The sequence below is a fragment of the Onychomys torridus genome, chromosome 4, assembly GCF_903995425.1.
Source record: "Onychomys torridus chromosome 4, mOncTor1.1, whole genome shotgun sequence".
In the NCBI taxonomy this organism is placed as follows: domain Eukaryota; kingdom Metazoa; phylum Chordata; class Mammalia; order Rodentia; family Cricetidae; genus Onychomys; species Onychomys torridus.
Window position 1 is genome coordinate 91461828 of NC_050446.1, and position 25808 is coordinate 91487635.

General features: G+C 45.2%; 1 protein-coding gene across 1 annotated transcript in view; it reads right to left on the minus strand.

Moving 5' to 3' along the window:
• Rasgrp1 (RAS guanyl releasing protein 1) overlaps positions 1-23072 on the minus strand; it is a 66768-nt gene extending 43696 nt beyond the window's left edge. The window contains exons 1-2 of the mRNA XM_036184528.1: positions 22830-23072; positions 18353-18537 (exon numbers count right to left, since the gene is read on the minus strand). Of these exons, the coding sequence (XP_036040421.1) occupies positions 18353-18537; positions 22830-22864 (220 nt within the window). The 5' untranslated portion in view covers positions 22865-23072. The remainder of the gene's footprint in view (positions 1-18352; positions 18538-22829) is intronic.
• Between the last annotated feature and the right edge of the window lie 2736 nt (positions 23073-25808).

The following is a 25808-nucleotide window of genomic DNA, read 5'->3' on the forward strand; positions in this document are numbered from 1 at the left end:
TAAGGATGGGAGGGAATACAGGGAGGAAATGAAGTGGTGAGGCTCAAACACACTTCTTAAGGGAGAACACATTGGAAAAGGAGACAGAGAACTGTAAAAACAAAGGAACTAAGATGAAACCTTGGACTGTTTTCATTGGTGTCAATCCTCACAGATCTAGTCAGAGTATCCCAGTGTCACACAGGAAGTCAGAACACCTGATATGTCCAGACATCATTCAGGATCCTGGATTTTAAGGTCAAAATGCAATAGCGAGTGGGATTCTTAAGTGAGCCAATTTACAGTAATGTTCAAAAAGTCTTCCTAGGTTTAAATTTTTGATGAGATTGCTCAAAACTCATCTACTGAAAATATTTAGCCTTTTGCCTAAAAAGGTAAGAGGCCCAGCTTGAAGAAGATAACACTAAGAGGCAAGGGAGACCAAATGGTTGATTCCAAGTCCCCTCAAGCATGTGGTGTCCTGATCAGTTGCTCAACAGTTATTCTTGGGAGGTGGTTCTGAATGAAGTGGAGCAGTGGTCAGGATACACTAAATGTCAAGGAGCCAAGCCCACACTGGGCCCTGGAGGACAGCCTGCAGCCCCACATCTGCAAACCACCTTCTGCTACCCAAGAACTTTCACCAGCATTACCTCATGTGACCAGAGCAGTCTTGTGAGGCTGAGGGGAGGGACTATATTCTTCTGGAAAAAGCACAGAATCAGGGCTAATACTCAGGCTGTACCAAAAGGCATTTATTCAGGTTGACAGGGACCTGGGCTGTCCCAGTCACTACGTGATTTGAACATCACCTCTGGTTAAATAACAACCCTCAAATAGTAATAGCCCACCACCAAGTAACAGAGATGAAGTTCCGTGCTTGGAACTAGTCAAAAGCTCTTTGTTCAAAAAGCTGTGCTAGGTGCTGTGGGGCTACGGGTATAATGAAGATCCTTTCGTCCCAGAAAGCTGAGCATCAGGGCCTTCAGTGAACTGCAAACAAAACACTAAGGCTCTTCAGAAAAAGGGAAAGCCAGACTTGACAAGAAGCAATGGCGAGACCTTCAGAAGGACAGTGACATTGGAGACTGGCCTTGAAGCAGGGGCCGGGTTTTGACAGAGTAAGATGGAGGTAAGTGTGCTGGGGAATAAATGATTTCTATATTTGGAGACAACAGAGATAAAGATATGTGTGGGAAAGGAAACTGGTTGGATTAGGAATTTTTGATATGGAAGAAGTGATAGATGCATGGGTAGGAAGGAGGATCAGGGTCATGGTGTTGGGGACCTCACATACTTGTCTGAGAAGGAGCCCTTGCTTTGATTTTTGTCTTGAAGGCTGAAAAATCAGAATGTCCTCCAAGTAAAGCAAGCAGCAACCTCTGACCTAGTGTTTTGTTAACACTGACAGTCTGATGCTATGGCTTCATGTTAAAGTATTTGCCTAGCACGTGCCAGGCCTTGGATTGGATCCTAAGTACTGTAAAACAAAATAAAACAAAACAAAACAAACAAAAAACCTGAGCCCTGAGGTTCTTAGCAAGGTTTTATCTATCTATCTATCTATCTATCTATCTATCTATCTATCTATCCACTCATTTATTTATTTATTGCTTGTCTGTTTATTTGTTTATTGTCATGAGTGTGTCATATGCATATGCTGATGTGGGTGCAGGTGGAGGCCAGAGACCGCTGACATCAGGAGCCTTCAGTCACTCTCCACCTTGTTTTGCTGAGGCAAGATCTCCCACAGAACCGGGAACTCAGCAATTCCACTAGGCTAGCTGGCCATGAGCCCAGAGGTCCTCCCATTTCCACCTCCGGACTGAGGTTACAGACTTGAGTGGCCACATCTGGCTTTTTAGACTCAGGTCCTCACGCTTGCATGTTGCTAGCACTTCACCATCCGAAACATCCCTCAAGCCTGAGACGAGTCATTTGTAAAGAATTCAGACATCATTTCAAATTCTGCATGTCTACCTTTCCTGGACAGCATAGCTCCTGAGAAGACAGTCACCAAGGGAGGCTGAAGAGTGTGTAAGCACCCCTATGTGCATGTACTGTCGTAACTAAGAAGACAAAAGACGGCTTTTGCTGAATCGAGCTAATTTTGTAGAAGGCGCTGTCACTTGAAGTTGGGACTCTTGGTCCCTTGGTGTTCATAACCTTCCTCTGCCTTGAAGCTTGGCCTTTCCAAGATGAGGAAGCATAATCCTGAAGGCTACAGAAAACTAAAAGACCTAGCCTCTCCCCCTGATCTGCAAGAGCTGGGTCATTCATTTCCTAGTGGGAGAAATTCATACCCCCAAACATGTACGAAGGCAGCCAGGGTGGAGCTTAAAGTCGGCAAGGCTTTGGCTTCACCCGCCTGGTAAAGTGGAGTAAATGTGGTTATTTTATTTACAGTTGCTTGGTAAGCACCCCGCCCCCTGGCACCTCCACGCCTAATCTCCAGAAAACGACCACAAGTCCCAATAGAAGACACTACAATGGTATCCTCACTTGGTACATTTTTTTTTCTCTTCTTCTTCCACCTTCCAGCACTAAGACACCCGCCCACCTGCACAAAGTGAAGGAAAGGTGTGTCTATGATCCAGGTATTAGAGACTTAATGCTCCAGAACACACACACACACACACACACACACACACACACACACACACACACACACACAGTCACCACAATGAAAACGGCTTAAAACAACAAAGAAAACATTCAAAAAAGGTAGCAATTGGGACCAATTAGTGGGTGAAATTTAGTTTCCTGGTGACAAAGTAGTGAGAATATTCTGTGGGCTACTACTCAATCACCATGTCAAGATACCCCAGTGTGCTGGCTGGTTTTATGCCAACTTGACACAAGCCTAGAGTCACCAGAAAGGAAGGACCAACTGAGAAGATGCCTCCATAAGATCAGGTTGTGTGCAAGCCTGTAGTACATTTTCTTAATTGATGGGGTAGGTACAGCTCATCGTGGGTGGGGTCACCCCTGGACTGATAGTCTTGGGTTCTATAAGAAAGCAGGCTGAACAAGCCATGGAGAGCAAGCCAGTAGGCGATACCCTTCCATGACCTCTGCATCAGCTCCTACCTCCAGGTTCCTGCCCTGCTTGATTTTGATGCTCAAACTATTACATGTGAGTGAAATAAGCCCTTTCTTCCCCAAGTTACTTTTGGTCATAGTGTTTCATTACAGCAATAATAGCTCTGACTAAGACACCCAGGGACAAAAAAAAGGGGGGGGGGTTGAATTTTGAAAGCCTTGCAGTCAAGTTTGGTTGGGCCTATCTGAACCATTTATTTCATGCCTTAACCCTTGGGTGGGTCTACATACTACTAAGTGGCCCCACAAAGATCTTCACAGCTTCAGAAATCAGTGGAATAAACTGAAGGTAAGTGGGTGTTTTTTTTTTTTTTTTTTTTTTTTTTAGCAATGCTACAGACACTGTGGTGGGGCCTGGCCAGTTCTAATTGGAAAAACACAATAGGAAACACCCAGAGAGCCATGGTAGAAAGTAACTAGCCTGCCTGGGTCAGGGGGAAGTCTAACTCAGTGGGAGAGATACACTTGCCTAGCATGTATCTACAGGCCCTGGGTTTGATTTCCCCCAAACCAACCAAACAAAACCCCAAAGTAATTAATCTGGGTTGCAGGGAGAATTCTATTGTATGTTAACATAATCCAATGTTTTTGTCATATTGCCAAGAGCCTTCTCCCACTGTGTGGCTTGTATATTCATTTCTTCAGTAATACCTATTGAGTAGAACTTTCTTTTTTTTATTTTATAATTTAATTTAATTTTACATATCAGCCATGGGTTACCCTGTCCTCCCCCCCCCCCCCCCGCCCCTGCTTTACCGGTACCCAGACCCTCCCCCCCCATTCCCATCTCCTCCAACACAAAGACTCCCCTGGGGATTTGGCTCAGCCTGGTAGATTCAGTCCAGGCAGGTCCAGTCCCCTCCTCCCAGGCTGAGCAAAGTGTCCCTGCATAAGCCCCAGGTTCCAAACAGCCAACTCATGCACTAAGGACAGGTCCCAGCTCCACTGCCTGGGTGCCTCCCAAATAGTTCAAGCTATTCAACTGTCTCACTTATCCAGAGGGCCTGATCCAGTTAGGGGCTCCTCAGCTTTTGGTTCATTGTTCATGTGTTTCCATTAGTTTGGCTACTTGTCCCTATGCTTTTTACAATCTTAGTCTCAACAATTCTTGCTCACATAATCCCTCCTCTTTCTCACCAATTGGACTCCTGGATTCCCCCTGGGGCCTGGCCATGGATCTCTGCATCCATTTCCATCAGTCATTGGATGAGAGTTCTAGCACACCAGTTAGGGTGTTTGGCCATCCAATCACCAGACTAGTCAGTTCAGGCTTTCTCTCGATCATTGCCAGTAGTCTATAGTGGAGGTATCTTTGTGGATTTCTGGGGACCTCTCTAGGACTTAGCTTCTTCCTATTCCCATGGGGTCTTCATTAATCATGGTCTCTTTTTCCTTGGAGTAGAACTGTCTTATTTCTGTGAAATCCAACTCGTTAAATACATTATTTAGGGTTACTTCATATCCTGTTTAGAAATAACTCCTCAAGTCTTGCATGAATATTCACCTATATTTCCTAGTAGGAGCCTTATTGTAATCAATAAGTTGATCATCTCAAGTTATTTTTCATGTGTGGCATAATTTATGTACATATGTCTGTATATGCATGTATATGTGTGTTCATGTGTGCATATGTGTGGGTATGTGAGCATGCAATCATGTGTCTATGGGTGCATGCACATGCGAGTGTGTGTGTGTGTGTGTGTGTGTGTGTGTGTGTGTGTGTGTGATTTGTTCCATCAGCATTTGTGGAAAGGACACCCATTCTTATAGACTTGCTTTGGTGTCTTTGAGGAGGAACAATTGACCATGCATGTGTTTATTCCTGAAATTGCTATTCTGTGCCTCTGATCTATTTTTTTTCCTGTGCTTCTTTATTTTAAACTGCAGCTTTACAATAACTCATGAGGACAGGTAGTATAATGTTTCTCAACTTTATCCCAGCTGTCCTACATCCTTTCACGTGCCTGTGAGCCCTGGTTAAATCACCTGAAACCTGAGTTGATTTTTGCCCAGTCCTTTCCCCTGTGAAATCAGGTCCTGTCTTCGACTTCGCTGATATTTCCTTTCTCAGCATTCAACATACAATTAAACCCATCTAGTGAATTTTTTCCTTTTGGTACTTTTTATTTTTCAGTTCTAGAATTTTCACTGGGCTCCCTTTGTTTCTCTCTGTTGAAGTTCCCCATCTGTTCATCTTACTTTGAATTCTCCAACATATTTTTAAGAGCTGTTTAAAATTCTCTGTCTGCTAATTCCAACACTGCATCATCTCTGCATCTCTGAGTTTACTTTTATTGACCCCTTACACTTATGGTACCCTAAGTTTTCCTGCTTTATTTATTCATTTTAATTTAAAAAACCAGGGTCTTTCTCCCTCCCTCCATACTCCCTTCTTTGTGTCTGTCTGTCTGTCTCCTTCTGTATTCTAGGTTGACCTAGAATCTGTGTATCCCAGGCTGCTTCCAACTTATGGCAATCCTTCTGCTTCAGCCTCTCCAGTTCTGGAACTGTAATTGTGAGCCACCATATCTGGCTCTATTCTATAGATTATGCCTTATAATTTTTTTTATTATGTGGGTAATAGTGTGGTCACAATACTGACAAACTGGGCTCCTTTATGGTGGTATTCAGTTTACTGGAGCCTCAGACTGATCTTGCCAAGGCTTGGACTTAGGTTTTGTGAGAGTGAGTGAAGAATGCCCCAGTCTAACTCTTTATGTCCCCCTTGTGTGCCCCAAGTGCGGTCTCTCCATTCTCAGGTAAGAACTGCAGATATTCTCTGACTATTAGGCCTCTTTGACCCCCACAGCTGCAGTAACTATTCAGTGCCTGGGAATGATAGTTAGAGCAGCTCAGTATTTGGTCAAGACTAAGGGAGACACCCTCTCTTTTCTACGTCAATTCACAAATCCCCACCATCTCTGGAAGTCCTGAACATGTCCCTCTTTCACTGGGCCCCAGACCTTGTTCTGTGGTTTAAGTGGTTCCAGACAGCGAGTCAAGGTGACTTGAGAATTCATGTCCTATGTTTCATTGAATTCTCAGTCTCCATTCTGCACTGTTTTCTAATACACGAAAACAGTTGCTTTAATCCAGTATTCAACATTCTGAAATGGATTCCTGTTTTGACATCTATACTTTTGTAAATGGGAGGTCCCAATTCTTGGTCCATTTCCTGGTAAACACACTTACTCTTTGTGTGATAATAGAAGCTCTTGCATGCCTATCCAACATCATACTATCAAGACACGCACATGCTTGACAGTACTAGATGTCTTGTTGCTACAACACACCCACCTTTCCTTGGGAAACAAAATGCTGCCTTCCCAAGTGACTCCACCCCTGTGACCACAGGTGACTGGTTCAAGCAGCTGCCACCAGATCCGATCTGAACCAGTCAAAATTCTCAGGCATTTGTTAAGTTGATCAAAGGATGAAAACCATGAAGTCTCCGAGGGTCCGAGACACATGATGATACCGTGTTTCCCATCCATGGAGAGAAGTATTCAGTGAGGAGAGAGGGCTAACATGCAAAGTGTATGTGGGAAACAGACACCTCAGGCCCTGCTTTTGGAGGCTCCCAGGGCCTGCAGGTATCCTGTCCCTCCCTGGGCTGCAGGTATATGGAACATCCTCTCAACCTCCAATAGCTTCCATAAAGAAGTCATAATATTTTGAAAATTGAGAAACTTTTGAAGCACATGAATATAGCTCAATTTCATGTCAAATTTAAATGATAAAATGACCTGCTGGATCTATACATACTAGGCTAGGGGGTTACTATGGCAATATCCAGTATCTTTTTTAAAAAATACAATACCTTTAAAAAACCCAAACAAACAAACAAAACCCACAAAATCACTATAGTTCAACACTGGGACTGGACCTCAGGAGAATGTGGACTTTCAGGGTCTTTTAACTTTCTGAGACGAAGCTTAGTGACAGTGTGATGGACATATCCAGAGCTATGTCTGCCCACAATTTTCTCTGGCTCTTTTCCACCCTCACCCGTGTGCAATACTGGATGGATATGCTGAAAATTGGACATCCCCTAGAAGCAGCCCATAAGCATCACCTGGGTAATGTGGCACATAAACATTTCTCTTGGATTCGGGATGGTTCTGCATCTTCTACCTTGCCCTCCAGAGTAGGTGCCCATGTGATAAGGCAGTGAGCTGGGCAGCCTTCTCTGTCTACACCAGCTCTTCCCAGGCCCACCTTCCAAAGCACACTACCCGTGCTCAATTCCTTGTCTCAGGATCTGCTTCAGGGACAGCTCAAACCAAGGCAAACTGATATTCATCTAACCTAAAACAACCTTTAAAACATTTCATCACTCTTAGCCATTTTGCAGATGAGAACAAGTACAGGAAAACAGTTTGCCGAGGACAACGATTGGTAAACAGCAGAGTCAGGATTAGCGTCCCAAACCTACAGAACCATGTGGCCTCTAATGGCATACTGCTGCGATCTGTTCTCTGCCTTGCAGGGAGCTTGCTGTGCCCAGGCCACTGGCATTTCTATCACCCAGACTGCGTATGTGGGTGGGGGGGAGGGAAGTACTGCATTTTCTTACTTAAAAAAAAAGAGAAAATAGAACCTCTAATGGGAAAACTGAATATTAAAGTTTCTGATTTCTTTGCCTTTTGAACACCCAGGAATTTATCATATGAGTGTGGACAGGAAAACAAGCTGGTTTGACATGGGATGCCTAGTACAGGACATAGATATATTATATTCCTTTCCCCTCTTTATGCTAAAATTATTATTATTATTATTATTATTATTATTGGTTTTTTGAGACAGTGCTTCTCTGTGTAGCTTTGCGCCTTTTCCTGGAACCTCACTTGGTAGCCCAGGCTGGCCTCAAACTCATAGAGATCCGTCTGGCTCTGCCTCCCGAGTGTTGGGATTAAAGGCATGCACCACCACTGCCTGGCACTAAAATTATTAATATTCACTAATTGTGCAACATAATAGGTTTCCTTTTGAAATTTCCATGTCATACGTATATAACATGTATATAACACACTATGGGCATATTTATCCTTAGATTTCCTTTTCTTGTCCCCATCTTTTCTCTTTCCAAATAGTGCCCCTTCTTTTTCTTTCTTTCTTTTTTCTTTTCTTTTTTTCTTTTTTAGACAGGGCCTCACTCTGGAGCCCTGCCTGGACTCACTGTGTAGATCTGGCTGGCCTGCACTCAGAGATGTCTGCCTGTTTCTGCTTCCCAGGTGCTGAGGTCAAAGGTGGACACCACTACACACCACTCCCCTTTTTCTTCTCATGTGAATGCAGAATAATGATAAATAGAGGTTGTAAAGGGTGGATGTGGAGGTGAACAAAAGGATGGATTTGATCAGTGTATAGTGTGAGCGTGTGTGTGAGTGTGTGTGTGTGTGTGTGTGTGTGTGTGTGTGTGTGTGTATGTATACATGGAAATATACTAACCCCATTACTATATAATTAGTGTTAGTAAAAATTAAAAATAAAAGACTAAAAATACTTGAACAAAACAGTTGTGATTTTTTAATATCAAACTAAGTATCCCAATTTCAATATATATATATGATTATACAAATGTATCTAACTGTATAGCGTGAGCCTATCTGCCTACATACACAGACATACATCAGACCAATCTCTTTTAATCTAAAGACTCTTTCTCCATGTTTTCCCCTGTGACACTAGTGACACTGTGTCCATCTCAGGTTGACACTGGTGGCTGATGACAAGGCAATGGGACTCTCAGCCACTGGGCACAGAGGCAGTGGGGAGTCTACAGGAAGAACAAGTGAGAGGAGTCCATTTGTAGAGCAAATCACAAGTTACCACAGAGACAGCATACATCCTGAGCCGGAACTGAAGACAGATGGGGACCAGCAGTGTGGGTCCTGTGGCTGACCTTGGGAAAGCAATGTATTAGATGCTGAATGCTTTATTGTGTAGCATGAGTTACCCAGGACTGGAGATAAATGGCGTGGCAGGCCTGGATGAAGAAAAGTTGGAATACAAGGTGAGAAAGAAGGGCAGGGAGTATGGAAAAGTCTCTAAGATCATGCATGAAGTGAGTGAATGTGGAGTTAGCCCACAATGGATTTAAGGGTCCTCTGTAGGGTGTGACTACATGCTAACAAGTTTACACACACACACACACACACACACACACACACACACACACACACACAACACACACACACGATAAGTAGGGAGACACCGCTTCCTGCATTTCCTCTTTAAAATGGGGGCTGTTCAAAATTTTATACAAACAAGTCCTAGACTGTGGCTAGACAAATCACTGAGAGGAGACGGAATAACTCTCTGCTCTTCCCCTTGGGAATTTCACTTTCTGCCCTTAAGGCTATCCCATTTCTGAATCTTCATGTGACTTCATCCTCAGTGGCGGTACAACTCCCATGATTCCCTGCACTCCTTCAGTACAAAGCTAACCATCTAGGCTGCATCTTTCTCCTGTAGTCACTACTTTCTCTTGTCCGTTTCAATCAATCATTGATGTGCCCCCAGGTCAGCCACCATCCTGACAGCCATTTCTGCCCAACAATAAAGCCCTCTGGCAAGATCCTCATGATCTTCCCAGGGCCCTTGACCTGTTCTGGAGTAAAACCAAAGTAAACAATAGCCTTTGCAGCTGTTGTCCACCACCCAGTGGTCCGTCCTCACTGTAGGAGACTGACAGGGCAGACTCAGGCCTCTTCTAGGCTCTGCTGTAAATCCCACCAGCAGCTCCTTAAGGAAGTTATAATGAAGGCGACAGATTTTATTCTTTGTTTTGGACAGCAAACCTTTAACTCACTTTCACCACACATAACAAAAAAAAGATAGCTTACATCTCCCATGTTCAGTTAGTAGAGGATTCCCCCCTTCATTTATTCTATCAGTAATTAGTCCTGAGTTATTATAATTAGCATTTAGCATTGGAAAAATAAGTACTCTTCTTTCCTGGAAATGCCTTTAATTCTTCACCAGCATCATTTTAGTTGCCAAGCAATCCTCAACATTATATCTCATATTTGATGGAATTATACCAGAATTTTTTAATATCAATTTTAGGATAGAATAGCATCCTTGTATGCTAGCATGTCTCTTAGGAACTACTAATATTGATCACAGGATTATAATTGGTTAAGATGTAAATTTTGAACATCCAGAGGTTGGATAATCTATCATTAAACATGCAATAAGTTTACAGTATCTGTGAATGTCCAGAGGAGTCAATTTAGAAGGCCAAGACACACCTGAGAATGCTCATAGGTTAATATTGTTTGTGAGGGTGGGATATGTGATTGTAATTTTTTCCTTTTGTTATTCTATATTTCTGGTTTCCCGGGGTGAAGCAAATGGTTTTTTAAAGCTATTAAAAAATTTAAAAATATGAGTTCTGAGTTTTAAATCTTTGTAGGTACAAGAACATAGGAATATAAATTAAATAAATATATGAAATATTAACATAAACATTGTACTGTTCACAATAATTCTTCAAAAGCCAGTTATTAGTGAAGTAATACTTTGAAGATTTAGAAAGACTAGGTAAGTGTGTGTTAATGTTTGTGTAGCTCATCACAAAAAGGCCTATTTTAGAACAACATAGTCTCAGTCTATATTAATAATTTAGAAAAATTGGATTTAAACATAGTTGAGTTTTTGAGTCTTCTAAGGCTATTGGTTGGTTCTGTAAGCAGTTAAAAAAGCACTTTATATATAAAACACTTAATATGTAAAAGCACTTCATACTTCCATTCTGAAGGGTTTCCTTCAAGTTCACAGTCAATTTCACATCTGAGATCACATATTTATTCTTCCAGACATTATGTGGTTCCAAAACTGATTTTGATGTTCTTTGACAGTATCAGGGAAACCAGGGCTCTGAGTGACAAAATGACCTGTGCAGTGTTTTGTTTTGCAGCCCAAACCAGACAGGCTCTAATTTAGAAAGCGAGCCAAGGGCTTTCTCTCCTCCATCGATAACATTCCCAAGAGTATATGATACATATTATACACTGAATGTATTAAAATGATTTTACTTTTGGTTAAAATGACAAGAACATATTCCCCCCAAGTGGTTGGAATACAGATTTTAAGTTTAAAATTAATAAAGGATTAAAAATCTAAGACACATACATAAAAACACAATTTATCCATATTGTAATAGTAGAATTAACGGAGAGCTGAAAATGAGGGAAAGTCCATCCATCAGCAAATGCCATCACAGGAGTCAATAGCAGAGACCTCTAGCACGAGAGAGCATTGGACAGCAGTAACAAACAGGCAAGAGGTCTGAGGGAACTTTCATGATCAGGAGCACAACTACACACAAACTCATTAAAAATGAACAACAACAACAACAACAAAACAAACAAAACACTCAGCCAAAGCCTGTGTGTACACACCAGTGAGAGGGCCAGCATGCAGCAGAACAAAGGCCAGTGGTCAACAGGGTGGAACCCAAGACAGTAGAGCCGGCACATAAGATGTGAACGGCAAAGTGCAGGAAGCTGAGAAAAGAAGGAGAGGTTTAATCCTGCAGAGTGTTTAGAGGTGAGTTAAGAAAAAAAAAATTACTACATATAAGTAGTCTGTTCAGTTCCAAATGATCTCTTGGATTTAGTCTTTGTTCCACAATTCTTTAAGGAAACCTCAGCTTGGCTGATGTTTGATTTCTTCACCTCCTTAATAGATCTCGTCTTGACCAAATGGAGAGTTTGTTTCTTAAGGTATGAAAGAGGCAAAAACCATGATAGCCTTATTCCTAACTGTGTGGTAAAAACCAAGACATTTTCACCATGCAGGCACGATAGATCTACTCTCAAAAGCACATGGGATAGTAAACATGACCACATACTAGCAAGTGATCATTTAGAATGCTTGTTGTCGGGTTGGGGATTTAGTTCAGTGGTAGAGCACTTGCCTAGCAAGTGCAAGGCCCTGGGTTCGATCCTTAGCTCAAAAAGAAAAAAAAAATAGAATGCTTGTCATTTACGAACTTATTCATCACACAGGGACATAACTTAATCTTTAATGGTGGCTATGCTTAACAACTGGCTTGCCAAATTAGGGAAAATAGAACAGTTTTGATCTTGTGAGCTCAATAATCATGTAATATACTGCTGTTAGCAGATAAGGCTACTATCTACCCTTCTACACACACTTTCATATCCATAAAAAAGAAAACAAGCTTGGGCCCATCTCTCCTCTACATCTTCAGCAAATTATCCTTATCCCCACCCATTTCTGTGATTCTCATGCTCATGATTGGCTATTTGGTTTTTAAGATCCAATAGGTGCCCCCCTTTTTCACAACTTGAAGACTGTGTGGCATTGAAGTTGGTCCTGCCTACACTGTCTTACTATTTCTTTTGCTTTTCCTTCAATGTCCCCCAGGGCAGGAAGCCGGGCTTGACTGTGTCCTAAAGTCTAGTACCAGGCCTCTGCAAGTGCTACAGGCATGAGGCAGCAACGGGAAGGCCAGGGAGTGAGTTTGCCTCTGAGGTGCCCTTCTCCAGGGCTCTCAGAGGTCCAGTCAGTGTCAACAGAGCAGGCCGCTTTTGGATTCATATTACTCCCCAATGAAACCTCAGAAAAATCTATTGGCAAACTGGTTTGTTTGGATGGTAGTTCAGGGAAAAGCATTTCTCCAGTTCCTTCCAGCTCAGCTACTCCTTGAAGACCTCTGAATCCTACAGGCTGCATGGAGATGAGGGTGGAGACCTTAACGGCATAAGCTCACCAAAGTTGCAAATGTAAGCCTGAGAAAACTGTCTCTGAGAGCAAGGGACAAAGCTGTGGGCACCACAGACATCTACTTTCTGTTTATTTCCCCGAGTGTAAGATGGACAGGCTGTAAATTTTGCAGGTTTGTAAAGCTTGCTGCCGTCGAGGAGAGAGAAACACAGGCAAATCACACAGTAGTGGTGCTAGGATTTCCGACCTGCTCCCAGGCGGAGCCTATCTCTAATTAAGCCTGGCTGGATTGCTTTCATGCTCCCACGAGGCTGGCTTCCTTGAGAGCTTTACCAGTTTGTAAATTGAAAAACCTATTTGTTCCATTGCTTCTCAGAGATGTTGGTTTTTCATGGTTTCTTAGAAAGCCTGAGAACATGTCCTGGGATGTCCAAGAAGCCTGTGAGCTACAAGGCAGTGGTACTCAATATTAGCCCATGAGGGACTTTGCTCAAACATCATCTTGAGTCCTGGGCAGACAAAAACCTCTGGGCTTGCATGTCAGGAGCCTGAATCTGACCTAGTCTTCTCGATGAGACTCTAATCCAGCAGAGAGAACACAAGCCTCGGAGAGCAGATCAGAGCTTCGCTGTCAGCAGCTGGCCCAGTACTGAGCTGGACCACATCCCATATGCCCTTTCCCTCTCCTGAATTCCAGTTCCCTTTCAGCTTAGAGAGCAAACTAATAACCTACAGTGATGTGGGGAAGCCCAGTGGGGTCAATTCAGGTAAAGGCTCACTCCCCACAGAGCCCATGATCCGTAAGCATAAGCGCTCAGTCACTGCATATCCTCTGTCTTCCAGTCAGCAGGAAGATTCCTTTCTCTGGGCCTTCTACTGAGGAAAAGTACTCAGGATTCCTGAGAAATGGTGGCTCTTATGCATCACTGTTTTGAAGACTGATTTTGCTCCAGCACACAGGGAAGGTTCCTGGAGGTGATGCTACACAAGAAAGGTCAGGGTGGCGAGAATTCAATACTTTCCTTCCACAGGCCCAAGAATCACCAGAACTCACACTCATGAGAGGGCAGACATCCTAGGGACACTGGGTGACACCAGCCCAGCAGAGACACAGCATAAGTGGCATGCTGATCAGAGAATGTCAATTCCCTCCAGAGGACTAGGAAGAGCCATGCTGGGCACATCTGTCAACCCCAGCTGTTTAGGACAGGGTGACCCTGTGACTGTTTTGTTTTATTTTCTATGAGAAACCTTGTAATCTGGGGAGTACTCCTGGGGAGGCTTCAGAGACAGCTGAAGGGCCTGTGATCAGCAGTAGCAAAGGCTTCATATACGTGACTTTATATACACAGCTTTGTGCTTGTGGTTGCCAGTTCTAAGTACCCATCTGTGTGGTGATGTGTCGTGTGGTGTGGTGCCTGTCTGTCTCCTCTACACCTTGCTTTGGCAGACAGAGTTGAAGCTACAGAGAGCTGAGAAATAGCTGACCTTCCCCATGCTGTGGAGAGGACTGTGGTTCTAACAAGCACCTGATTGCCTTCACTCAGCTTCAATTTTAAAGACATGTATAGTTATACCCATAATGCATTAAGGTCTACAAAGTGCTTAGTACCAACTAGCTCATAGTACAGAAACTATACTTACAAGTCATAAGGTCTTTCTAGACTGGGAAACATTAGTACAATCCATGCACATGGTAATTTAAGAATAAAAATTTGATTTGAGAATTAATTTCAGCCAGACATCTGATGGTATAGAGATGGAGTCTGTGACTATTTCTTGCACTGAATGGAATTTGGTTTCTAACTGGGGAGGTCAGGCCTACACACTGGCAAGCACAGGCTGCAGGGCCACTCTGTGCAGCACAAAGACTCTTCTGAGAATGTGAGGCCTGTCTTGGGGGGAGAGCCACACCTGCCCCAGCTCAGGGGACACAGGGCTGCTGCAGGCAGAGGCAGAAGAAAAAGGGCAGCATGTTTTCTATTTAGATGTGGGTACAAGGCGTGTGGTTTCAGTTCTCAGCTGCCCCACTTTTTTCTTGTTCATCCAATGGAGATAATAATACCTGACCTATTTCAGGCTTGTTTTGACTATAAAAGAAAAATCAATACATATGGAACACTAAGAAAAAAATAACACCCCATAAATATAAGCTACTGGGATGCACTGTCCTGGGCCCGGACAGCCCACTCTGGACACAAGGGAACAGCTTGCTAGGGTGCTTGCTAGGGCACGTATGCAATTGCTCTCTGATGCTATTAGAATTTGTCTTTCACAGAAAGGAGACATGAAAGAACTTTGTAAATTGGGGTATTTGATTTTTTCCACGTGGCCCCAATGCTGGTAGCCCTCTTGCAAAGTGAAAAAGAAATGAAAAGCTTAAGTGATCTCATAGGCCTGTAAGCTCTGTAACGGCTGGTGTGATCCACACACATCAGACATAAATGTTCCTGGCTGTGATCATCCACCTCATTATGCTCAGTGTCAAAATGGGTTAACTACCAGTCACACGTGGGGTCTGAGGAAAACAGAAGGTGGGAGTGGGCTGGGGCAGGGTTAAGGCAAATGAACCAACTGGAGGGGTGGTGTTTCTAATCACAGACCTGTAACTTCCTGACACTGGGTGGGTTGTTGGGGGCCTTCCACAGTACCTTCATTTGCATGTGTATCCTTAAAACATTGTAATCCAGCCTTCCTCTGAGAACAGCTGCGGGAAGGGGTGGACAATTGCTACTTAATAATGCTCAAGAGACAGCTTTCAGTATATACGTCTCAACGCCCAGGAGGTTTTAAGTAATATTTAGATTATCCCTTAGGTGCACTTGAGAAATGAACGGAACCTCAGTTTTCAGAAACATCTACCCACTGCCACTCCCTGGACGTCAGTTATCTTCCTTCACCGGCACTGACAGTCAGACTTCCTGTGACCATGGCATTGTCTGTCTAGTAGCACTCGCCACCTGAGGCCATCGGGCACTTGAAGACTGGCGATGGAGGCATCGGAACTAAAGTTTACACTTGATTTCATTGTAACTAATTAAAAAATATATGACAGTAGCTGCATGTGTTAGGGGCTGCTGTGCTGGACAACAGTACACAGGCTGAGTGAAACACATCCTAGGCTGCATGAAGAGGAGGGGAGAAGGCAGGGGAAAGTAAAGAAAGGTCAGTGAGAAGCTCCTCCTCCCAATAGATAGGTCAGCTCATAACCAAGAGAAGGCAGACTCACAAAGGTATCCTCTCTAATTGTCTCCAACATACACTGGCTTTTGCTGTTTTGTCTTTCATGTAAATTCTAGGATGGGCAATTCTGCAACATATAATTCAGAAGAAACTGAGATTTTTGTTTACAGCATTCCCATGTTCCAGGGGCTGTGAGGTGGTGTCTAGTCTTTCTCAGTAAGTGCCCTTGCTCAAAAGGAACTTGTTCCTGAACACCTTCATTTATTAGTGTGTGTGTGTGTGTGCACACGCGAGTGCGTGCATGCGTGTGCGTGTGCGTGTGCGTGTGCGTGTGCGTGTGCGTGTGCGTGTGTGTGTGTGTGTGTGTGTGTGTGTGTGTGTTTATTCCTGAACAGGCTATTTCACAGGTGCTTTATAAGTACACACTTGGTCACTGTCATTTTTCTTGGGTCCCACACAGGTATAATTAGGGACTTAATACATGCTTCTTCGTAATGACCCAAAGGACTTCTAGCTTCAGTGGGGCCTACACAGCTGTTGCATTTTAAGACTCAAGTTTTCACCTTAGCATATTCTGGAAAACAATGTACCGCTGCCTTTGTAGGATTGGTCATGGGGAGTGGGCTATGATGGGTTATTTTCGGAAAGGACTCTGGAAGTAACCATATATTTTTAAGGTTAAAGCCACAATTATTTGAAAGCTAAGGAAACAGTCTTGAACTCATCAGGTAGTTGGATGATTGGCAGAACAAGAATATAGATGATAAAGATAAATACATCTACGGTCGCAGTGTGCTCAGTAGTGAAGCAGAGAATAAAGACCCTTGTTCACGTAGTAGCAATGCTACGTCCTGTGAAGGTCTAGGAAATACAACTAGCAGCCAAAGAGAAGGACAGCGTACCTAACAGCACTAGACACCATCCTGCTCCCACTGGTCGCCACCAGCTTCTAGCTGTCTCCCTGAATGTACATATTTTCTAAGATGATTTTTGAAACACCAAGTTATTCAATCTGGGGCTAAAGATGTAGCTTAGTGGTAGAATACCCATCTCAAATCAATCTTTCAGGTAAGGATAAATCAAGGAACAGAACAAATGGCTTTTTCTTTTTCAGGGATAGATAGGTTGCACTCAAGCCCCCGTGTATTAAGTAAGTACTCTATTACTGAGTCACACATCAAATCCCCTCCCTCTTTCCAAAGGCAAGAAGTCTAGAGCAAATAGTAATTTAAAGTAATGATTCTCAAAGTGGGGTTTTGGGAGCAGCTGCCTCAGCCTCATCTGGGACCTTGTTAGAATGCAAATTATTGGACCCCACCCTAGCCAGACCTACTCAAGCAGAAACTCTGGGGGTGGGACCCAGCCATCTGCATTACTAAAAAAAAAAAAAAAAGCAAGAATGTTGAAGAAGCACTGTTTTAAACCAAAATTGAGACAGTTGCACGCAATGAATCTCCCCAAAGTGCCAAGTCTTTCCCAAGTCTATAAATAAGGTCCGAACAAGCCCTAAATACTAACAGTCCCCACTTCTGAGAGCTGAACACACTTCCCCTCTACTCTCCAGGAGGCTCCAGCTGGGGTGGGCTGATGCTTCAGAGTTGAGCCCCACAAACTCATCTGCTTCCCAGCAGGAGATGCAGGAACATAGAAAAGGAGACAGGGAAAAGGATGCTGAAAATCTTTGAATTAATAGATTTCACTGAAATCCATCAATTTTAATTCTGCTCGTTTTGAAGCAAACCCAATATCTAGTACTTTCAAATCATCAGCAAAAGAAAATGCTTAATTAAAAATAAATCTTTTTAGGGCATTGCTTGCTGGCAGTATAGCTCTGCATGTATTGACAGAGGGCGGCACCTGGAACATGCACGATTGGCCTACGTGCCCACATATTTAGTTCCTAGCTCCTTGACCCTCCCCCACACCTGACCTTGCAACCCATGAACTCTTATCTTGTCTTCACAAACACAAGCACAGTTCCATACTGGAAGGGGAATTATTGAGACCTTATTTGTCCAAATGACCTGAATGTTTTCAAATTCTGTTTGACAGTGTGAGACAGACTTATTTTTTCTACCCCAGAAGGAAGACAGCACTAGAGGCCAATATCATTATCTGCTATCTCCCACCACGGGACAAACCTCCATGCAGAGAAAATGCCAACTCCCCTCGGTAACTTCTCATGTCAGATTGCACCTCTCAACACGACCTCTTCCACCCACATAGTCATGTGCCATAGCAGTGCAGACTGTCTCCAACATTTCAAAGGCTCAAAAGCTATTTTTAAAGCCAAATTACAATCTAGGTTGCTCTTGTATAAGACACTTTTTAAGGAAAAGAAAGAAATAACACAGCCATTTCTATGTATGTGGGCAGTTAGCCAACTCACCAAAAGATTGGATGCAGCTGTCAATCAGATCATCCAGGCTGGCTCCTTTGGCCAAATGTCCCAGGGACACCATCATTCGGAACTGGGTGATCTGGGCCAAGCTAGGCTGGGCAGGGAGAGGGCTGTTGACTGATTTGGCTTCTAGTCTTGCTTTAGGGCCAGCTCTGGAGCCATGGGGAGGTTTCCTGCCGGGAAAGAGAGATCCAGGTTAGGATAGACCAAGCAGTTGGGGGTCTTGCTAGCAGCTCTAGGCTCTGAAGACAGAGGGAAGAGGAGAGAGGGCAATGAGTCCCTGAAGCTGGGCTGGTAGAAGGCAGACCCTCCCACTTGGCAGAAGCACTGAACGGACTGGTTGGCTGTTAAAGAGACATCTCGCCAGCAAATGACAAGGTGAGATTCCAGGGCAGCAACAGCTTACTCCCCACTGGTGGAAGGACTACCCCATGCTGCCGGCCCTCTTTCAGAAGGGGAGAGGCAGAGGGGAAACTGTACCCTGGCAGCCGTAGCTTCTACCTGCTAGGCTACTGACTCGGGGTCTGAAAGACTGGTTCAGTTGGCCTCATTTTCAGCTAGTTTCATTCATTTGAGCAATGCCGAAGACGCCGAAGGGCCGGGGGCCTCTGAAACACCTTTAAGAGCCTTGCAGGAGAACTCAAAGATTCCAGGGTGGGGAGAAAGTGGGGGTTATGGTGGCGGCATTTAGATTTCTCAGGCATCTCTGCTTTTCTTCAAGTCTTGGTTGGTTTTAATGAATAGTTTCATTTTTGATAACACAAGAAATCACTATGAATCATTTAGACCAGTAACATTCTATCAGGTCCTTACTTGGGTCCTTAACGAAGAGAAGAAGGGGGGAGGGGTTGACTCTGAGCTGAACTGCCTGCTCTAGAGCGGAATGTAAAAGAGCCCTTTGTGCCTGGAAATGGCTGAGGAGTCCGGTGCTTTTGCTTGGCTTTACTGGGCATGACCTGGCTGATACAAGTCACTCTGCAAAGTGTCTCACGTAGTGTGTTTTATTTCCCTCTACTAAAAAAACACACGGAGACCCACATCTATAATCTTTGCAGGTTCAATAATGAAAGGTGTTGTTGCTGATCACTTTTTGGGCACATACTTAGTTCTCCTTTTCCTGTTGCATCTTTGGCTAAATGATAGTTTAATGTCAAGGAGGAAAAGTGAGGAACTCTCTAGAACCATGACACATACCGGGAAGCCTAAACCGGCATCCATTACCCAAGTACTTACTCCATGAGCAGGACATTGCAGTAGGCCAGGGGGAGCACAGTGAGATAGACTTTGTAATTACTCTGTAAATTATACCCCATGTCCAGGGCATGTTAGTTATTCTTGTATAAAAGCATGGGGAGTTCCTTCATACTCACAGCTATAGTAGGAGAACCTAAACAAGTCAGTGAGTGTGACCACATAGCTTAGGCCACTGTACGAAGACAGTGTGGGGGGCAAGAAGCATAATGTTCTCTGAAGAAGGAAAAGCACCAGGGACTGTGTGGAAGATCTGCCCTGACAAGGTAAAGGCTTCACCGAGAAGGGACCAACCATACACTTATAAAAACAAACATCAAACAAGATAACCAACAAAACACCACCCTGGGCACACCTGGGTTTGGAGAAATCAGCTTGTATAAAGACAGTACTCTGAACATGAGCCACACCATACAGCCAGACTCCAGGGCAACACCCTGGTCCTTCCAGTTCTGTTCTCTAACCTCAGAACATCAGTCTGTGGTGTACATGGGGCTCTGTTCCAAACTGAGGTGGGACCAATGAAGCCTAGTCACTCTGGGTACCGGGGAACCTGTTAGTCCAAGCCACTGATTTCCAAAGAAGGATCAGGTTGGGGCTGCAGAACTCCATCAAACTCTTGGCCATCACTGATTTTTATTCAGGTCCTGAGAGTCAGATCAGTGTGTGAGAACAAAATGATAATCCAAAAACAGTAACAGCCCTCACAAAGTGAGTTTCCATTTTCCAACCACACTGTGCTGGGATCTGCATTGTGTCTGAAGCTACAGCCCAGAAAGATGCTACCATTTGATGTGGAAACTGAGTCCTAAACATTCTGAGGCTGTGCATGTGGTCTATCTCAGGGGACTAATACCTGGAGTCTCCCTGGCTCTATTCATCTAATTGACATTTGGGTTGGAGGCTAGATGCTTATAACTACACTGGAATTGGTGAGCAGATTGTCAAAAGACTGAAAAAGTTTATTTAATGTACGACAAAGCCAGCTCCTTTCAGAAAGATGGCTGATAATGTAAAGGTGGCATCTTTGGTGCTCACTTGCTCAGCAGGTCCCTGGAACAGTCCTTAGCACCTGAGAGCTGCCCAGTCTCTACACAGTCCTTCTCTAAATACCCACAGATGAATGACAGAGGTATGTTTGGCCTCAAGTACAGAGAAGGCCAGCAGCCAGCTTCCTAGCTGGGCTCCCTTCCCTTCCTACAAATAGTCACAACTCTCCAAACCTGGTCCAGTGCTGAGAGATTCAGGCATGAAGAAACAGGAGAGAAAGTGTTAAAAGCCGAGGGCGCCCTGTGGGCTGCACACTCTCCTTCTGCTCAGTCTCTTGACTGCTTGCCCTGGAAAACTCTCAGATCATGTTTCCTTTTGTCTCTCTTTCTTAAAAACAAAAACAAAAACAAAAACGTACTTAGAGTTTTTTTGTTGTTTGTTTTTTGTTTTTTTAAACAGGGTCTTACTATGTGGTCTAGGGTGGCCTAGAACTCTCTACCTTCAACAGCAGCCTTCTGGTGCTGGAATTGCAAGCATGCCTCATCCCATCTGGTTAAGAAACAATCCTGCCATCTCACTAGGATGCAACTAAAGGAAATAAAAGAAACAACTTAAATTGTTTTCTTTCATGATGCTAGGGACCAAGCCCCCAGCATCCCCTTCCACCTTTTCTCTCTCCCCCACCTCCTGGTGGAATGGTTATAGATAAGGATTTATACCAGTGGTTCTCAACCTTCCGAATGCTGCCCCCCTTTAGTACAGTTTCTCATGTTGTGGTGATCTCCAACCATAAAATGATTTTGTTGATACTTCAAAACTGTAATTTTGTTACTGTTATGAGTCGTAATGTAAACACATGACATGCAGGATATCTGATATGTGACTCCAGGAGGTTCGGGACCCATAGATTGAGATCCGCTGAGTTAATACAGTGCTTTATTATAGGAAGTTTTGAGAGAGTTTTAAGCATCATTAAATAAAACAAACCAACAACAAAATCTTGAAAGAAACACATTAACTTGAAGATGTTTTCTCAGTTCTACAGTGTTTAGCTCTCCCTTCCCCAACACACTCCCAGAGCCTGCTGAAGGAAGTTTGAACTGGTTTGGGAGACTTGATCTCCAGGCACAGATATCCTCAGGGCAAAGGAGGAACAAGGGAGAGTGGAGAGAGACATCCGTGATCTGCTCAGAAGGAAAGGCGGCTTTCGCTGGCCACTTCTGCCGAGTACACCTTCCAGTCCTGCCCCACGCTGCCCAGAATACAGTTAATTTGATGGACAGATCCACTGCAGGGTAGCGCGAAGGAAGGTGGAGGACACTCGGAAAGACACACTCGGGATGCACTGCCAGGTAGGGAATTAGAATGGGCATAGTGCCATACATAGGTCGGTCGTGGTGCGCTCACATCTGCGTCCACATGAAGGGCATTGTGAAGGGCACAACCAGATCGGTCCCAACCAGGGCGAAGCTCTGTCCAGGCAGTTGTGGGTTTCTTGTGCTTTGAGGGCAAATGTCAAATTCCTTGACCACCTAAGGCCCTTATTACTTCCAAGAGCAGGACTGTTCATAGCCACTCTTTCTTCACTTTCTGTCATCCCAAGACTCTCCCAAACATACTCTCTAGAGTATGGGGGTAGGAGTGCAGGTTCACAGACCACTGATTTGGAAACTTTTTTTCCCCTCAACGGACAGCCAAGCACTGCCACCTCCGTTTGCAGCCATTTCTGCGGGTCGCTCCAGAAAGGCCTGGAGAGACCACCAGGTGGCGCTTCCCGCTCCCCGCGCCCTCAGCAGGTGCCAGGGACTCAGAAAGTATGTGAGTGGGAGTTCCCGGGGGTGACCTGCTGAAGAGCATCCAGGAAGGTCCACTGTTGTGGGGGCACTGGGTAGGTGAAGGCTTGAGGCCCAGACCACTCCAGATCTGGCCAGGCGACCTGTGGTCTCGCCACCCCAGCGGCCCCGACTCTGTCTTCCCTCCTGGCCCAAAGTGCTGGGCTCCGGGGATGTCTGCCTCACGCCTATTCTCCCCCGACGTCAGTCTTGGCCTGACTCCCGGATCTACCACTATGGTCCACCCCGGGGTGCGATTGTCCTCGGAAGGAGTTGCCTGGTCTTCCGATCCCGCTCCTTACCCCCTCGGAGAGGACCGCAGCAGGGGACACTGTTCAGCCATCCCTCCCCACTAAAGATGCCGAGCTCCCCGAGGAGCCACAGCTACTCACCGCGGAGCCTCTCTCGCCTTGCCCAGGGTGCCCATGGCCGCGGCGCGCTGCGCTCCTGGAGCCGTCTCACCTGGAGCGGCGGGACCGGCTCGGCGGGGCGCGGCGCATCTCTCGGCCGCCGCCGGCCCTCGCAGCCCGGCGCCGGCCACTCTGGGAGCCAGGCGAGCCGACCCAGGCGCACCCGCAGGCACAAAGTTTGTGCGAGCGCGCTCCCTGCGCTCGCTCCCGCGCGCGCGCACACGCCCTCGCACCAACCACCTGACAGGCGCTGATGTTATCATCAGGCTGGAGGAAACGTGGGGCGCCCTCAGCTCTTCTTCGAATCCTGCCCCCATTACTCGGTAGAGCCTCGATGAGGGCCTGCGGAGCCCTCGCTTCCTCGGTGCCGGTCATTCATCTCTCCCAGCCCAAGGGTTAGGTCCGCGGAGTCAGAGTGAGCAGCCCTGAAACTGACCCAGCTAGAGCCTTGCAGAAGAGTTGCCTCGACCCAAGGCCACGGGTCCCCCGGGGGTTGTGCTCAGTCCCCTTTCCGGATCTCAGGGCTGCTTGTCTGTATCAGTGGGGATGTACAGTTGGGTCAGGGCAGGGAAGGCAGAGACCCCTAAACCTGCACACTTAGTTCTCTTTGGCACATTTTACAAGAAACTAAGGACATGGATGTGTGCACTGCATCCTAGAAGAGGTGGTGGGTGTGGAGGTGAGTTCCGGAGGAGTGATCCATGTCAGTGAGAGACGGCTGCTTGGAGTCTGTGGGTGTGGGATACCAGTGGAGCCAAGTGAGGGATGGAAGGTTGGGGGAGGGGGCTTTCTGGCTGTGCCAGTGTGCCAGCAGACGTGGCCAAGAGGGGAAACCTACCAACTACTTGTCTGAGGGATGGCAATGTTAGTAATAACAGCACCCAGTACTGATCCAGTGCTAAGCTACCTGTGTCCCACACATTACCTCATTTAAGCCATCGCTCCAAATGCAAAGAGGTCACTACTTAAGATTCAGAGAACAGTACGTCTCATAGCCAGTAACCAGAAAAGAGAGGTGGCCCAGACTCAGATCTGCCTGGCGCCTCTAAGTCCCTGTTGGACTGGCCTAATAACATACTCCTTATTGTTGTCACATCCCATAATCTTCTCAGCTACAAAGTTCTGGACTTTAAGAACTCCTTTTGCTATATCTCATATATTCCCTCATGTTTATGTGCCATGTTGTCCTAGAAAAATAATTGAGGATCATTTACAAGAATATATAACCTACAAAAATAAGTAAAAATAAGTATGTATGTGTGTGTGTGTGGGGGGAGGATAACGCTGATAAAATGGGGCCAAAAGTGAACGTTATTCTGAAAATCATGTGCCAATACATACGTACGCATTTGGAAAACAGAATCCAGCATATACTTGCATCAAGTGGTCAGTCAAGCAGTCAAGTCCTAGAGGGGTGCCTGCTCTAAAATTCACCCCCTTACGTATGAAAGACTCCCCCCCCACCACACACACACACACACACACACACACACACACACACACACACAGAATGTATTTCAAAAATCTGCAGTTATTGTCGCAGATGCTGGGAAGAAGTTTCTCCTGAGCATTATTAGGTGATGACTGCCTCAGGGTCATGCAGGATGAGGGCAACAGTGTGCAGGCTGGTGGCAGTGAGTGTAGTCCTGCTAAAGTGGAAGTGGGGGCCTCGCCTTACTTTTTCCTGAAGATGAGATACCTGTGGCAGCTCAAGGAAGCACTCACCCGAGACCTCCCATGAGTTTCTTCTGTCCACTACCTGCCCTCTCTAACCTCCTAAACTTCATGCCAGCCCCATCTCCCTCTTCATCTCCTGCCATGTGCTAGTCTCTGGGGCACTCGGAGGACCACTTCTAACTGGAGACCAAGAGTCTGCTATTTTGTACCCCATCTTTTCACTGCTGCTTCTGCTTTTCCAATCTGGGGCTGTTCGTGCCTCTGTGGCAGTCAGATCCATCTGGTCTTTCTTCCCAGACTCTGCAAGGTCAGACGTCCTCTTCTCACACAGGGGTTCCTAATGAAGGTCCACAGGCCCTTTACTCAGATGAGGGACTTAGTGTATGACTCCCTTGCAATCGTATCCACATGTTTGTGTATGGTTTTCCTGGGGAAAGTGGGTTTCCTTTTGTTGGCTTTTCTATAGGACCTGCATTTCAGTGAGGTGTTTTCATTTTCTTCTTGGCTTCAACAAGACCCTCAGAATGCCGTTGAGTATCTACACCTAGCATCTAATGGAGTCACATCTCCCTCCATTGCCCCCTTTAATTGTCACCTCCTCTCTGTCTCCAAAACCACAAACTGGCATGTTTTCCCATCGTCCCTCACCAGGACATGTGTCATAGACTTGTAACAGGCCTTCCTCATTTTTTTTTTTAGGTGTTTCCCATGGTTATATTATCATGCTTCCAGACTTCAGGGATTCCTCAATACCTAGAAAATAAAGTTTGGACATCATAACTTTGTGTACCTTCATGGCTGGACCCTGCTGTCTGGTACCTGACTTCTTAGGTTGAACTCTGAGCACTCCTGATAATTGCTCCTTGCTGTGTCCTATGAAGCAGTACATTTGCTTGTCAGTTTGCTGTTGCCTCCCTTCTTGCCTTGCCTGGTAAACACACAACATGGAGTTACACCCAGGTTATCTAGTCAATCAGGTCACCCTAGAGGGCAGCTATGGATACAGAGTGTACACACCTCTCTTCAGACCTGACCTGATGACCGGCCATCCTTGGGGAATCCATCTGGCATTGTCTAAGACTTAATCACCCTTTGAAGATGTAATTACTAGAGGCCTCCCCGGTGTCAGATACCGTTCTTGCTACTCAGCGTCTGGGAGAGAACAAGGTAGGCAAGGTCCTTGTGTTCATGAGCTCACATGTCCAGCAAATAAATGAATATGTAAATATGCTGTGATTTTAACCCTCTTCTGTCCAGGGACTGCCAATTCAGGGCCAGGATACC